This window comes from Camellia sinensis, chromosome 10 (assembly GCF_055761805.1).
Source record: "Camellia sinensis isolate YWXY chromosome 10, ASM5576180v1, whole genome shotgun sequence".
In the NCBI taxonomy this organism is placed as follows: domain Eukaryota; kingdom Viridiplantae; phylum Streptophyta; class Magnoliopsida; order Ericales; family Theaceae; genus Camellia; species Camellia sinensis.
This window is the reverse complement of record NC_138970.1, coordinates 130,524,085-130,540,112: the sequence shown is the minus strand read 5'-3', so window position 1 is coordinate 130,540,112 and position 16,028 is coordinate 130,524,085. Positions and strand designations below refer to the sequence as shown.

Sequence of the window (16,028 nt, the reverse complement as noted above, 5' to 3'; positions counted from 1 at the left end):
CATATTATAAGTGTGTCCATTAATAGTGTAATGGATAGGTGGAGTTTTACCTTGGGCAAGATCAGAAAATAAGGCGACCGATCCAACACATTCAAGTCATTGTGTGATCCAGACATTCCAAAAAATGCATGCCAAATCCACAAGTCATAAGAAACTACTGCTTCAAGAATGATGGTTGGCTTTTTCTGATGGCCTACGTATTGACCTTCCCATGCCGTTGGACAAATTTCTCACTCCCAATGCATGCAATCTAAACTTCCCAACATACTCGGAAACCCACAATTTAATAAATTACAAATTAATTACAAATGAATGCCTCAGACTTCACAAATGAATAACAAAAATGATAGACAAATGAATTATATATTACAAATAAATTATATATATACCCAACATTTGAAAATTCAATATACACAACCATCCAACTACTTCACCATCATATCAAAATGCAGACTTGTTTGTTCGGTTTCATGAATACCTCATGAAACACACACAACCTTCCAACTACTTCATTTAAGAAATTGACCCACCTCATTACTTCCCTCCACCACCTATCTTGTTTAAAGCTATTGGCAATGCACTCTATATAGACACAATGCCTTGCATAAATGCATGTCATTTTTTGTTGAAAGAAATGTGTATCATTCAAAGAAGCAGCAGAAACTGAAAGCAAATTCTGCACCAAAACCGGTCAATCGGGGGGTCAACCAGTGGGTCGACCGACCCTATTTTGTGAACTTTATTTTTCTGTGCACTTCCTTTTCTGTTGCACTTCCTGTTTTGTGTTGCACTATCTTTTCACACCATTTGGTCACCTCACATTCAATTTCAGCACCTCTAAAATCCACCATTCACATTTAACACATTCCTAATCAAATTCAACATATATTGACTTCATGCCTAGAACCAAAAAAGCAAGACCAAAACATGATGAAACCTCCAATCTTCCACAATGCCAACACGAGCAACAATAGCCTCAAAGTTCAGCTTATCCTACTACTGATTTTCTCACTTACAATCATGAACAAGCCTTTCAAATTTTCTGCAGCCGACCTATTGTCACCGAGAGAAGGGTAAATCTTCTTGCTCAATATGATCATCTGTTGGTTAGCAAAGTCGAAGCTATGGGGTGCCTAAATTTAATCAATTTATCACAGAAGGTATATCCTCATCTTGTGTCTTTATTTTATGTTTATTTGAAAACTACTGATGAAGAAGATGAAGACTTTAGTATTGTATCTTATGTGAAAAGTAAGGTTATTGAATTTGATATCCCCACTTTGGCACAAATTATTGGAGTTGAGCAAAGGGATATGCATATCTATTTTCACAATGAGTCTGACCTACTTGATATAGTCGGCAACAAAAGTGAAGTATATACTACTATTTGTGAAAGGAGATTTACCGGCAATAATTTACAAGCAAAACATTTGAAACCCCACCTTCGTATTCTCCATCGATTTATAGTAGAAAATGTCACTCCCAAAAGAGGACATTTTGACGCTGTTTCAAATTTTAATGCTTATTTGCTATATTGTTTTGAAGTTGGCCAGAAATTGGATTTATGCTATATGCTAATGAAAGAAATGGTGGTTACAAATCTTGGTCGTATCACTGGCCAGTCACTAGTTTTGGAGCTCTACTGACTAAAATCTTCAAAGCTTTTAAAATCCGACTTGTAGGTGAAGCAGAGACTAAAATCTCTTCGGCAATTTTGGAGTACACACTGACCCGAGCTGGTGGCGCTGGAAATTTGTTGCAAAGTCTGAATGCAAATGCACCAACAGATGATGCTCCCGAAGACCTCCATGACAATGCCATGCCAGCAACTGAACAACCTCAATATTAGACTGATTTTTTGGCTATGAAACAAGAACAACACAATCAGCACGTTCAATGGAAACAACAAATAACTAATCAGTTCAATGCGTTGGGTAATCAGTTCGTTGCATTTGCCACCGCTCAGAACTCATTAATTCAACAATTTGATGAGTTTCGTGTGGACACGTCATGAAGTGGCAAGCAATCACATGAATCAAATTGAGCATCGCGTCAGTGAGATCTACCATCACTACTTCCCTTCACCACCACCTGACAATGACCTTTGATGTGTTTGGATGAGAAATTGGATGTACCACAAATTTATGTGATTTTTGTTTGTTTTGACAATGTACTACTACATTTTGTTTTTTCAGTTTTTTGTTTGTTGTACTACTTTTTAAATTTTGTTAATTATTTTTCTTTATGAATCTAGTAATACTATGTATGTTTATATTGGACTATTTTCTTTCGTGGTGCATGCTTGATGAAAGCTGATTTGGAGTTAGTGGGTTGCTTGTTTTCACATGTGTTATTCATTTGTTTTTGTCATATGGGTCTTATCCTCATGTCACAATGTATGTTGTTCAAGTTTGATACAAAAAACACCAAAAGGCCATTTGTTAAATCCTCTACAAAACCAACGATAATATTATTGGAGTTGCACCTGCTAAATTAATGGCTAGTTTTGGTGCAAATTTAAATCTACATGCAATGCATTTGCTTTTGCTATCCATAGATCAATGTTGGTAGGGAATTTCATCTTGGTGCCACAAAAAGCAACCAACTTTGCAAGCTAGTTTGCAGTCCAAACCATGGCTGCTGCTCTTCATTTTCTCTGTAATCCGGACGACCGGGGGACAACCGGCCAGTCATCCGATGGGCCCCACTCCCAACATACCCGCACAGTAAACTGGTGAAATCTACCCCAGCTCCTCAGTTTGGTGAAAATTTTGGGCTATTTTCAATTTTATATTGCTTTGATAAAACCATTGGAGACAAAAAAAAAAAAAAAAAGGTGTTCTTTTTCACCAAATTCAAATTTGGTGATGATTCTAGTGAACCGTTTGAGATGGCCTAAGAATGATGAGTCATTTGTAATTTAATAAATGTAGATACAAAACAAGAAAATTAGTTATGCACTAAAGTAAGGTATATGTTATAGGCATCCATATCAGTAGTCCAAAGTCATATCAGAACACAACATCAGTAAATTATCACATTAGTACATTGTTAACAAATTCACATTATTTTCGATATTGACAAAGTTCACGGACCAATAATACTAGCAAAAACGAACATGTACAGGGTGATGTGTGTAAATGAAGTTTAAGAGCAACAACAAACACGGACAGCATTCCTTGCGTAATCACCTCCCAATCGAAAAACCCAACCAAAAGTTCATGTTCTCATCCACGTGGTGAAGTTAGTTTTCACCATGAATGGGCCACATATGTTCTATTAAATCATTGCGGAAGGCATGATATACATTCTTATCTCTAATACCTAAATGACGGGATATAAATGATTAGAAGTCAACTACTACACGAAAGTAGTACTGGTGAGTTGGTTGATGAAATTTCATAATCAAAATCAAGATGCTCATCTCTCTCATATTCGACAAACATATTGTGCACTATAACGCAACTCTTCATTATGTTACCAAGCATTTTGGGATTCCAAAAATGTATGGCACCACCTACAATTGCAAATCGGGGTTGAAGCACTCCCGAATGCCCGCTCTACATCCTTGTTGACTGTTGCATTATTGCAAAATGTTGCTTCTTTGCTCCTTGGGGAGAAGAGATTGTTTGAACCAGTGTTGCCCATTGAAGGTATATACTATCAGCAAGGTAATAACTCATATTACAAGTGTGTCCATTAATAGTGTAATAGACAGATGGAGCTCTACCTTGGGCAAGATTAGAAAATAAAGGCGACCGATCCAACACATTCAAGTCATTGTATGATCCAGGCATTCCAAAAAATGCATGCCAAATCCACAAGTCATAAGAAGCGGCTACTTCAAGAATGATAGTTGACTTTTTCTGATGGCCTACGTATTGACCTTGCCATGCCGTTGGACAATTTTTCCACTCCCAATGCATGCAATGTAAACTTCCCAACAGACCAGAAACCCACGAACCTCCTCAATAGCAAGTAATCTAACAATATCAGTTGTTGTTCGAGATCTAAGGTATTTGAGTCCAAAGATTTCAATTATTGAATTGCAAAAGTGTTGCAAACTTTCAATTGTCGTGCATTCCCCAATTCGCACATAATCATCTACTGCATCTACTGCCAACAGTATTCTTATTGCTCAAATCATCTTTTGTAGTGGAGACAATCCGAGGATATGAGTTGCATCTTTTTTTTAACAAAATATGGATCGTGTGCTTCAATGGCATTTAAAATTCGCAGATACGGAGAACGACACATTCTAAAACGTCTTCGAAATGTTGCAGGTGAATAAACTGGATTTGCCATAAAATAATTTGCAAACAATCGTTCATGACCCCTCCATCTATCGCGACGTATGTATTTATGTCCTACAACAGAACCACCTCTTTTCTTTGATCGATCACTTGCTATCAGAATCTGTATCATACTAGCATTATTTATCTCATAAACACCCAGAAGTTTCACAATTTTTTCATCATCAGAGGATGAGGAAGAAGAAGAGGATGAAAATGAAGTGAACATGTAAGAACTTCAGCTAGTCATTATGCTCGGATTTTTAGTTATGGTTGGTTCCAGATAGGGGTGCAACTCGGGCGGGTTCGGTCGGGTTGGGGGTCTGCCCAAGCCCGACCCGAATTGTATTTGGCACTGCCCAAGCCCGACCATGAACCCGAACATTGTTGCCCAAGCCCGGCCCAAGCTTTGTATTTTGAACTCGGGTTGCCCGAATTGCCCGAGTTCAGAAACCTGTAGGTAGATCTAAGGGTAGACATAAAAGATGCTAATCTAATGGTAGAAAACTAACCAAAAAAAAATAAAAAATAAAAATTAAGACTAGCTCTTTTACTTAATAGAAGACTAACCAAAAATAAATAAATAAATAAAAATTAAGACTAACTCTTTTACTTAATTTATATATATTACATAATTTATTAAATTATATATATATTATATATTATATAATTTATATAATATATTAAATTGAATTCGGGTTCGGGTTGCTCGGGTTGGCCATTGATTCTGCCCAAGCCCGGCCCAAATTGCAATTCGGACATCAAAAATCTGCCCAAGCCCGTCCAGATTACAAGATATAGTTGCCCAAGCCCTAAAAAAACTCGGGCTGGGCTCGGGTTGCTCGGGTTGAGCCCGCCCGAGTTGCACCCCTAGTTCCAGATATAACGTAAATCATTTAGTTTATATGGTACATGGGTTAATCTATTTATATCAGTTTTTGGAAGGAAATAGTTATTGGAGGCAAAAAAGAAAATGGAAAAGATTTAATGGAGAGAGAAAGAAATGGAAAACGAATTGAGGAAACAGAAATGAAGAGAGAAAAATCATTTTCCCTGTCTGGTTGACCGGCCAATCGTCCCTCCGAGCGTCCAGTGTGTTTTGATGAAAGCTACAGTACCCACCGTTGGAGTGGCTAATATCATATTGAGTAACTCATCTTTTTTTAACTCAGATTTGATGAAAATTCTAGTAAACCGTCGGAGATGCCCTAAGGTTGATAAATTTGATAAAATTCAATATTTGACATAAAAAATATATATATTAAATTTAAAAAAATGACATAATAAATATATAAAATTATAGGAAAATTTAGTTAAAGTCCCCTCATAATAAAAATTTATGAATTAAGGACAAGCACAAAAAAATTTTCTTGAAAAGTTCAACACACCATTATTACCAAAATATCCTAATGACTAATTTAATATTTTAAACTTTAAAATGCTATAACTTTTGATTTAGATATCGATTTTTAATAAAATTAATATTTTTAGAATCCTCTCATTAAGATCTATCAAACAAGATCCAGATTAACTATGAAATTATTTATAATAAAAAAAATATCGTCAAAATTGACGTAAACAGTAAAATTTATTATGTTTCATAGTAAAATGTTACTCTGATTCACAATAAAATTTTACTGTCATTACCAGAATAACTCAAGAACACACTATTAGAGTAAAACTTTACTGTCATTCTTGAACAAGACATCTGCAGAGAAACAAAATAAGTTAAAAAAAAACATAGTCACGACCCAAAGAATTCACAATCAAAACCTAGAATGAAATATTCGTATTACGCAAAAAATAATCCCTTCTTGGAGAGAGATCAGTGTCTGAGGTGCTTGATCTTGTGCTAGCCCTTCTTACAAGAGTCACAAACGATTTTGACTCCCTTACTAAAGAAGCTCTTGAGGTCCTTCGCTCTCTCCTTCACCTACTTCTCAAAACTTCCCATTCCAAAGCTCCAACAACTACTCCACACAAAGATATACAGTAGAGAGAGAGATTGCAGTTGTGGAATTTTAGAACTGAATTGGGTTGTTGTGATTGTGGGTGGACAAAGGAGACAAAATGTTTCTATTGTTTCTTAATTAAATGTCCATAAAAATCAAGAGTAAATTACTAATAGGTCCTACTTTTGAGACTTATTTACTCATTAAGTCCTATTGATGCATTTATCATTTGATAAATTTATCAATCTCTCTTGTTTTTATGAATAAATTTACAATGAGAAATTTATAAGTCAGGACCTGTAGGTAAATCAATCTAGTTAATATGACTAATTGGTAAGCGCCCCAAAAATCAATGCGTGTCCTTCATGCCCCTTCATGCCCCAATCAAACAAAATGTGGGAGTTTATGGATAAAGAAAATTTATGTTGGACTTCAAGCAATACACACCCCTTACAAGGGGCTTTTAACTAAATTTTCCAAAATTATGTTTTGCACGTGTCTCCAACGTGTGGTCTCCTACATTTTTTAAAAATTTACATGCCCATGTCGATGCTTCTTAGGTTGCTCTCCACTGCAACCAACAAATATTAGCATTGCATGTACGGAAAAAGGCTATGAAAGGCCTAATCACTAAGATTATCATCAATATAGCAGAAGTTGCTTTCTGGCAACAACTTGCACCATCTAAACTAACAGAATTCTCCCAACGTTACCCCACAAATCATCAAAGCTACCGAAAAATGGCAATAATTCACTAGTTCCAATCAGCTTGTTTGTTTTCATTTTTCAAAAAACACTTTTAAGAAAATTCAACTTTCTTATTTTCCGTATTTTTTTGTTTTTACTGAAATTTTTTAATATTTTAAGCAATTTTTTTACTTTTTAGACACACCTAACATAAATACACTTAAAAAGTAAAAAAATTGTAAAAAAAATCGAGTGTTTATTGCAACTCTTTGTTCTAAATTGTCACACCTTCTGAGGACAACATGACGAAATACAAGACGTTGAATAGCAAACAAATTGTTATTAGTTACATTTATTTAACTTGGAAAAAACAGCATTAAGTGATAGAAAATTGGGTGCGCATAAGGAGGTGGAAAAAAGGCTTTCGTAACATGTCTGGTAAAGGTAATGTCTCAATTTCCATTATTTTCATATAGATCCGATGACGCCATACATAAATCAGCATTCAGTAGAAAGTGAATCTATGAGCAAGAGGATTAATTATTCCACCTACTAGACTCATAAACTATGAAGTAACAAAACAGTGAGTTCATTTATATCCTAACAATCTTAAGGTTTTATGCCCCAAAACATATCAAATTATCCATATTTTTTGCCACCTCAAAGCCAGGCATTTGCAACTTTTGAGTTTTTTTTCCACAAGATTCCAAAATTTGAGCATAAACAGAAAATTAATTATAGCCCACAAACAGGAGAAAAAAAAGATCAAAACCCTAAAAAATGCAGATTGAAATTACCTGAGATTTCCAATTAGCTTCAGCATCCTTCTTTTGGCGACTTAGTGTTGAATCATCCTACAAGAATCCCAAAAACATATCAGATGAGCAAATAACAACAAACCCAATTAAACCCAAAATGCAAAAACATTCTTACATATATATATATATATATAGAGAGAGAGAGAGAGAGAGAGGGAGGAGACCTGATCGGAAGAAGTGCGAGAGAAACCAGGGGGATCAGGGATGTCGCGAGAGGAAGGAGTGGTAGAATTGTCAGTGAAATCAACGGCCCATCTTCGACCCATCATCACCACTCCTTTCCCTTTCTCCATTCAAATGCTCTCTCTCTCTCTCTCTCTCTCAAATTCTGTATTTTGGGGGAGTCTGTTTTGAAGCTTGTAGTATTGATTTTTAGAGTAAGAGAGTGAGAGTGAGAGTGAGAGTGAGGAGTGTCTTAGGTTTTGTGCTACGGCCTGTTAATCGGTTTCCCACTTGTACTGCGACAAGTGTCAACGGAGCTGCTCTCTCAGCGCTTTAAGGCCGTGTTTGCCAATATGATAAATTCATTGACATAAATGCGGAGATCATACAAGCAGAATATATAACATATTTTAATTTGAGATCTTGTGTCAGATTATTTGATATAATTTTTACTTAAAATTTATTAGGTAGAAATGATTTAATAAATTGAAAAAAAAATTATTTTCTAAAAGGTGTGTGATGTCTGCTTTAACTTTTACTTTTTAATTACCAACTTTTAATTTAAAATAATTTCCATCAAATATCCCAAACCAAAGCCATGATTGCCAATAGTGGATTAATGTTGTTAGGGTCTGTTTGGTATTGTTTGATTTTGTGCAAGAGTAATGTTGGAGATTAAGACTCCGTTTGGTAAGACTTTCTAACTATGATTTGAGAATATGAGTTGTATTTTGAGTTTGTGTGTTTTGAAATTATGATTTGGGTGTAAAAACTTTGTTTGGTTATGATTTTTGAATAAAGTGTTGAATTGAGTGTGGAATTGAGTTTTGAAAGTTTGATTTGACATATGAAGTAAGAAAATTTATTTGGTTATGAATTTTGGAAAGAGTTTTCAAAACTTAATTCAAATTGTTATAGCTCATAACAAAACACACTACTTTCACACTATTGAAAATTCTGATCAACACTCATAACCAAACTCTTTTTTAAATTCAATTAAAAAAAATTATTATTAACAGAAAATAACATTAATCAATTTTTTAATTGAAAATACTACAAAGAAAATAATTTTTTTTCAAAATAAATATTCAAAAAATTTAAATCATAAATATTTAAATAATTTAAATAATCTAAAAAATTTAATAAGTAAAAAATTAAAATAAATATTCAAAAAATTTAAATCATAAAAATTTAAATAATTTAAAATTTTAATATTTTAAATTTAAAAACAATTCTACACTCAAATCATAACCAAACAAATAAAACAAAACTCAATTAAGAAATTATTTTTAAAACTCATAACCAAACACATACCTCGAAACTCCATATTATTTTTATAACTCTACACTAAAATCGTAACCAAATATATAACAAAAAAATTAAAATATTTAAAAATATTTTTATAAAATAGAATTTGAATTTATTTTTATAAAATATTTTAAAATTTAAAAAATTAAAATCGTAATATTTAAAAATTAAAAAACTCATAACATATTTAAATATTAAAATATTTAAAATCTTAACAAAATGAAAATATTTTTAAAATGTTTAAATATTTAAAATATTTAAAAAATTAAAATATTGATTTGAATTGAGTTTTGAAAAAAAATTTGAATTATGTGTTTGGTTATGAGTTTTGAAAAGTAATGATTATGTTTTGAATTGAGTTTTGAAAAATAGGTGTAGAATTATAATTTGAAAGCTCAAAACAAATACCACACTCAAATCAATGGGTGAAACTATAATTTAAAAAGCTTACCAAACGGAGCCTAATACTTTCAAACCCTCAAAGCCACCTACAATGATATGATAATGGAGTGGAACCCTATATGATTAGATGGGTAACAAATCAAAAATTGACACATAGAATATCACATCGTTGTGGATACAATTGTGGAAGTATTTTGTGAGTTTTAAATGCTTTCCTTTGTGAAAATTTAGTTTTTTATTTTCAGTGAGCTTTTTTAATATTTTATATATTTTTTTTATTTTTTAGATGCACCTAATCTAAATGCACATAAAAATTAAAATATTTATGGAAAAATATTTTAAAATTTCAATAAATACACAAATATATATATATATATATTTGTATTTTGTGATTTTTTTTTAAAAAAAAATTCATAACTATTATACTTTTTAAATGTATTTAGGTTAAGTATATCTAAAAAATATTAAAAATAAAAAAATACGATATATAAAAGTTTTAAATTTTTAGAAAGTGAGTTAAACTAAACAAAAATGATTAATTCAATAAGATTGAATTAGATTTTTATTTAGGATTGCTTAGATCATGCTAATGTGAAAATCAAACTTATATATATTACTGGGGTCATCGAGTGCTTGTGTCCATTGGCATTGTTTGGAGACTAAGGCTAAGGCCTAGTTTGGGAAGACTAAATAAGTGTACTTTTTGACTTTTTATGAAATATGGGTTGGATTTGGGTTGGGTTTGAAGTGATGTGTTAGAGAGGTGATGTGACTTAAATAAGATGATGTGACTTAAATAGGATAGTGACTTTTTGACTTTTTGTCTTTTTTCAATCATGCCAAACTTAGCCTAAGTTTGACATCTTTAAAAAAAAGTCAAAACGTTATTATCCTATTTAAGTCACATCATCTTATTTAAGTCACATCACCTCTCTACCACATCACTTCAAACCCAACCCATATTTCATAAAAAGTCAAAAAGTATATTTATTTAGAACATCTCAAACAACCCCTAAGGGTATGTTTGGTCTGGATTTATAGAGTGATTTTGAGAAAAAAAAAATTTTAAAAAAAATTGTTTGGTTGGTAATTTTTCCAAAACAATTTTCAAAATCACTTTCTCTCTCTTACACATCAATCAATTACTTTTTCTCTCTCATTTCTCCTTCTCAATCACTCTTTCTCTCACACACATCTACTCAACAAAATATCAAATCATTCCAAACTCCCAAACTCCAAAACTACTTTCAAAATACACAAAAAAACAAATCAAAAAAAATTCTAAACTCTTTCCCTAAAATAATTTTTAAAAACTACTCTCTCAAAACCAAAACAAACATACCCTAAATGTTTTAATTAAAAAGTCAAAAATATCATTATAAATTATTGCATCACTTCTCTATTTTTTTGTACGTCTTTTCATAAAAAGTCAAAAACTTACTAAGGCCTAGTTTGAGGTGTATCAAAAAAGTCAAAAAGTTATAAAAAAAAGCAAAAAAGTTATCATTATTCACAAATTGAAAATATTAAAAAATTAATATACATAATATTTTAATCAAACAAAATTTACACAATTTTTATGGCTGAATTGACCCTGTACTACCATGAGAGGGAAAAAAAAAAGAATTACATATATAAAATTACTAAGTTTAACGAAAATGTTGGGCCCGTGGGGGCCCCACTACGGGCCCGCTTTGATAATCCGAACCGTTCAATATGTAGAACTCGTCCAGAACTATATGTTTGTAAAAAATCCCGTTAATCGGAAATCGGTAACTACATGATCAAATTAGTTTTGTATAAAAAATGAATGGTATTATAGTTAACAGTTGACAAGAAAAACTAACACGATTAGATAGCTATTGATATCTAATCAACGTGATTTTTTACAAATATATAGTATTCGACGAGTTCTACACATTGAACGGTTTCGATTAGTAAAACGAGACCCGTGGTAGGCCTCCATGGGCCGAATAGCACCGTCCAATTTATGCCCAAAAAGGAGAGAATCAATCTCCTACACTATACCCTCTACGGCACTAGCCCATGCGTATACTACCGTACGAGCTATTCCATCTATAACTTCCTCTATACACTTATTTATACAATTTTTTAATACATATTTTTTCATAAAAAGTCAAAAAGTTAACCCAAATATCCATATTTTTTTCTCTCAACTTTTTTATCTAAAAAGACAAAAAGTGCACTTATTTAAGACACCCCAAACAACCCCTAAAATAATCTGTATCCAAACGAAGCCAAGTAAATTGAGAATATAAATAAGAGGAAATTATATTTGAAAAAAATTAAAGTATTCATTTATCTTTGTTAATTAAGATTAACGGAAAAATAATATTTTAGCTATTAAAATAAAGGTGTATACAAAATGTCTAAAATATTCTTTTTATTGAATTTAATAATTAAAATATCATTTTTTGTCAAATTTACTTAACGAAAATAAACAAATGTATTAAATTAAAAACAAATTAAAATATTAAAATTTAAATTGACAAAATCAATAATTTAGAATTTATTTTATTACAAGAGTTAAATTTTGGTTTTTTTTTTTTTTGTGTGTGTAATTTCCCCTTTAAATAAAGTAATAGAATAATTTTTTGGTAGCATAAATAATTATTTATAAAATAAACATTTTAAGTATATAATCTATAAAAGAAGCAAAACTCCTAATCATGATTCTAACAAGCTTCAAATGTCAAATCCACCCTTCATAGAGATTGCTCGGCAAGCTAGACGCACGAGCTGTGTTCGGTGCTTCTCTAGGAAGCCATTGTCTTGCCATGTTCGTTTTTTTGTTCGTCGGCATTGTTTTTTTTGTTAGTCGTGAAGATGTTAGATTTTTTTTATTTTAAGTGATTTGTGAGAATATTGAAATCTATATGGAGATGGTCGAAAATTGTTGCCCATTTTTCCTGCTGCAATTGTCGACAATAGTTTACTCTTTCAATTAGGATTTGCCTTAGGTCTATGCATGTTGGCTTGGATTGATCGTTCCTTAATTTCTACTTAAATAGCAGAGTGAGTTTGTAGTTGCCAATTCGACTTACATAAACATGCTATTTATATTAATCTTGTGTTTTTTTTTTTTTTTTTTTTAAGGTTTTAGTTTCCTCTATTTAATTTTGATTCTACCTAAGACATTTTATTACCACATGTCATTTGCCTATCCATGTTTAGAAAATCATGAAGACACTTATTAGTTTTGTTTTTGATCTTAATGTTCTTGGAACCTGTTTGTCATCCATAATTTGTGTTCAATTGCTCCAAGGGTATGCAGGAGGCACAGCAGCCACTGTGTACTAACTGCGGCACATCAATTTAATGTTTGAAGATGATTTCTTACCAAGAACACTGAGGGTGTGTTTGGTTTAGTTTTAGGAGATAAATTTTTAAAAAACATTTTGGAAGAGAGTTTAGAAAATTTGTTAATTTGTTTGGTTGTATATTTTAGAAATAATTTTGAAATATGGAGTTTGGGATGATTTGATATTTTGTTATAATTGAGTAAATGTGTATGAAAGAAAAAGTGATTGAGAATAAGAGAGAAGAGAGAAAAAATGATTAATTGATGTGTATGAGAGAGAAAGTGATTTTGGAAGAAAAAAAAATTTCAAAATCACTAAACCAAACAAAATTTTGAAAATTTTTCTCTAAAATTTATTTCTCAAAAGCAAACCAAACAAGGTCTGATTCCCTTGGAACATTAATTTAAATTTCTCTTCTAGTGGGTTTTATTCCTTTTATATAATAAATCAGAAATTCTATGAAGCCTTTGAATCTTTTGTTTACTCTGTTTATTATTTGTTGATCTAGGCCTTATAACTGTTTATTATCTGCTAAAATAAGTTAATCATTTTTCATTGTACTAAACACCAAATGAAGTGTTAATGATTATAAATAATATTTTATGAAAGAAAGTATTCATTATTTTTTTTCTAAGTAATTATTTTTCCTTTCATTTAATTTAGAGAAATTATTTTTAATATCTACTATACTATATATATTGTGAAGGAATATCCTTCTAACATATTTAAAATACAAAATTATATTGGGAGTAGGGATGGTCATGGTTCGAGTTTGAGATAGGTTTATAGAAATTCACCCCTGCCCCGTATCATATTGGGAGTGGGGCAAATCGAGGGGTGACAGAAGCGGGGTGGAAGGCGAATTAATTTTGTAAGTTAAAAAATAAAAATATTAATAAAAACTATAGATAATTTAGTATATTACGAATAATAGTTTATACTTAATGAGAATTATATTATATAAGATAGAAAATAAATGAATAATAAGTATAATATTTTAGTATTTTAACTTTATTATAATAAAAAATAAATAAATTATATATATTATATGCATATAAATATATTTAATAAATATAATCGAAATAAGGTTCAGGTGGAATAATGCGGGGAAAGCAAAACTTGTCCCCATTCCTATTCCATTTTCTGCATAGGAAAAATCTTTGCAGGGCGTGGTGGGGTGGAAAAAAATGATCATCCCTAATTGAGAGGATATTGAGACTTAAAACTGAGACCTTCAATTTAGTAGACAAGACTCTTACCATTTGAGTAATATGCTTTTCAATCAAAAAAATATATATAAATTTTAAATCAACAATAAATTCATCGAATGAGCAAACACCACTAATTTTGAAAAAGTATTCATTATTTTTATTCTAATTTATTACAATGCTTAGTTTTATTTAATTTCTAAAAATTAACAAAAACATAATTTAGTGAAAATAAATAATAAAAATATATTTTAAAATTTTTATTGAAAAAATAATAATGATTGTTTAAAAAGGTCACTTAGGCGAGAAGTCCATTTCTGGAACTATCGAACCAATAGGTCAAAACTCATATCTTTTTAGGCCAAAGGAACATTATCTATTCAAAAATTTACTTATTTATCTTTTTCTTCAAATGTAACATGTCTATCCAAAATGTCACCTATATGTATAGGTGTCACCTATTTATTAAATTATCTATTCAAATGTCACATATTTATACACATGTTATCCATTTATTCACCTATTTGTCTAATTTTACCTATCTATCCACCTTTACTGCTACCAATTGGTCACTAATGACTTTCTCAGATGAGCATAAGCCTTTATGACAAAAAAGATTAAATCTTGAACCAAATAATATATGACCCATAAATTTGAATTTTTCATTAATTAACCTTTAAAAAAAAAGGAAATTCCTTATTAGTATTTTTTCAAAACTTAATTACAAAATCATGGAATAGTTTATGATTTTACATATTAATTTTTTTTTTTAGAGGGAAAAGCTCAATGACCAAACTATATAGCTTCCAAAGAAATAATATAACATAATTTAGACAGGGTCTCCTCAATTCATACAGACAAACTAGAGGATCAAGAAGCCCGTAGAGCCAATACATGAGCAACCATGTTGCCTAAACATGTCCCAAGGATCCCCTGTCCCTAAATATCCCTGTCTCCCTGTCCCAAATCACTCACAACCATTGGATCATATGAGAATCTCAAGACATATCCAATGATTGTGAGTGATTTGGGATAGGAGGACAGGGGATCCTTGCTCCTAAACGTGTTACATGAGAAATACAAAAGGCACTAAAATTGTGACATTTTGCAACTGACCCTTCCAAAATATGACCAAACGAGGCCAATGTAGAAGCACCATCACGGATGGAATTAATGACCGACAAGGAATCTCCTTCCAAATGCACTTGTCGTAGCCCTAATTCCCCAACAAAATCCAAAGCACGCATTGCCGCAAATGCTTCTGAACAATCGATATCAACCCAAAATGGCAACTTCTCCGATAAAGCAGCAACCACCAGACCTAAATGATCATGTACAATAATCCCAATATCGATAGCCTTCTGATGCCCGAAAATAGACCCATCAAAATTTAATTTGTAGAAATCAACCGCAAGCATCGTCTATTTCACCAAGGGTGCTGCAGGATGAACATGTACATCATGATCAAGAACTTGTGAAAATCTTACACAATATCACAAACCAATCAAACAATCTTGGCAGCGCCCATATGTTTGTTGCAAAATATAAACTGATTGCAAGCAAACCAAAGCCCTAGTGCAATGTAAAGAATAAATCAAGTCTTGAATCATCAACACTACTAGCCACCGCCTCAACCCATTGACAAAAATCGACGTGGGTACTCAACCGAGATCAACAAACTTCCAAACCATATTTATTGCACCACCAAACAGTCACGAACACAATGTATCAACGTCTCCCTAGCATCATCACCATGTGCACAATTTTCCGAAATATAGATCCGTCAACTAGCAAGCAACACCCGTGTGGGCAGGATGTTTAAACAGGCCTTCCAAGTGAAAATTTTCATTTTGGGAGAAATGTGAAGGTGCCATGG

General features: G+C 31.8%; 1 protein-coding gene across 4 annotated transcripts in view; it reads right to left on the bottom strand.

Annotated features, from left to right (window-relative positions):
- LOC114273107 (uncharacterized) overlaps positions 1-8,287 on the bottom strand; it is a 46,275-nt gene extending 37,988 nt beyond the window's left edge. For 3 of the 4 annotated variants that reach the window (XR_014342610.1, XM_082892345.1, XM_082892344.1), the window contains exons 1-2: positions 7,914-8,254; positions 7,729-7,785 (exon numbers count right to left, since the gene is read on the bottom strand). Coding sequence is in view for 3 of the 4 variants with exons in the window: in XM_082892345.1 (XP_082748471.1) it covers positions 7,729-7,785; positions 7,914-8,042 (186 nt within the window). In the remaining variant the exon portion in view is untranslated. Of the gene's footprint in view, positions 1-7,728; positions 7,786-7,913 lie in introns of all 4 variants that reach the window. The other variant, XM_082892347.1, reaches the window with a different exon arrangement.
- Positions 8,288-16,028: the final 7,741 nt, after the last annotated feature.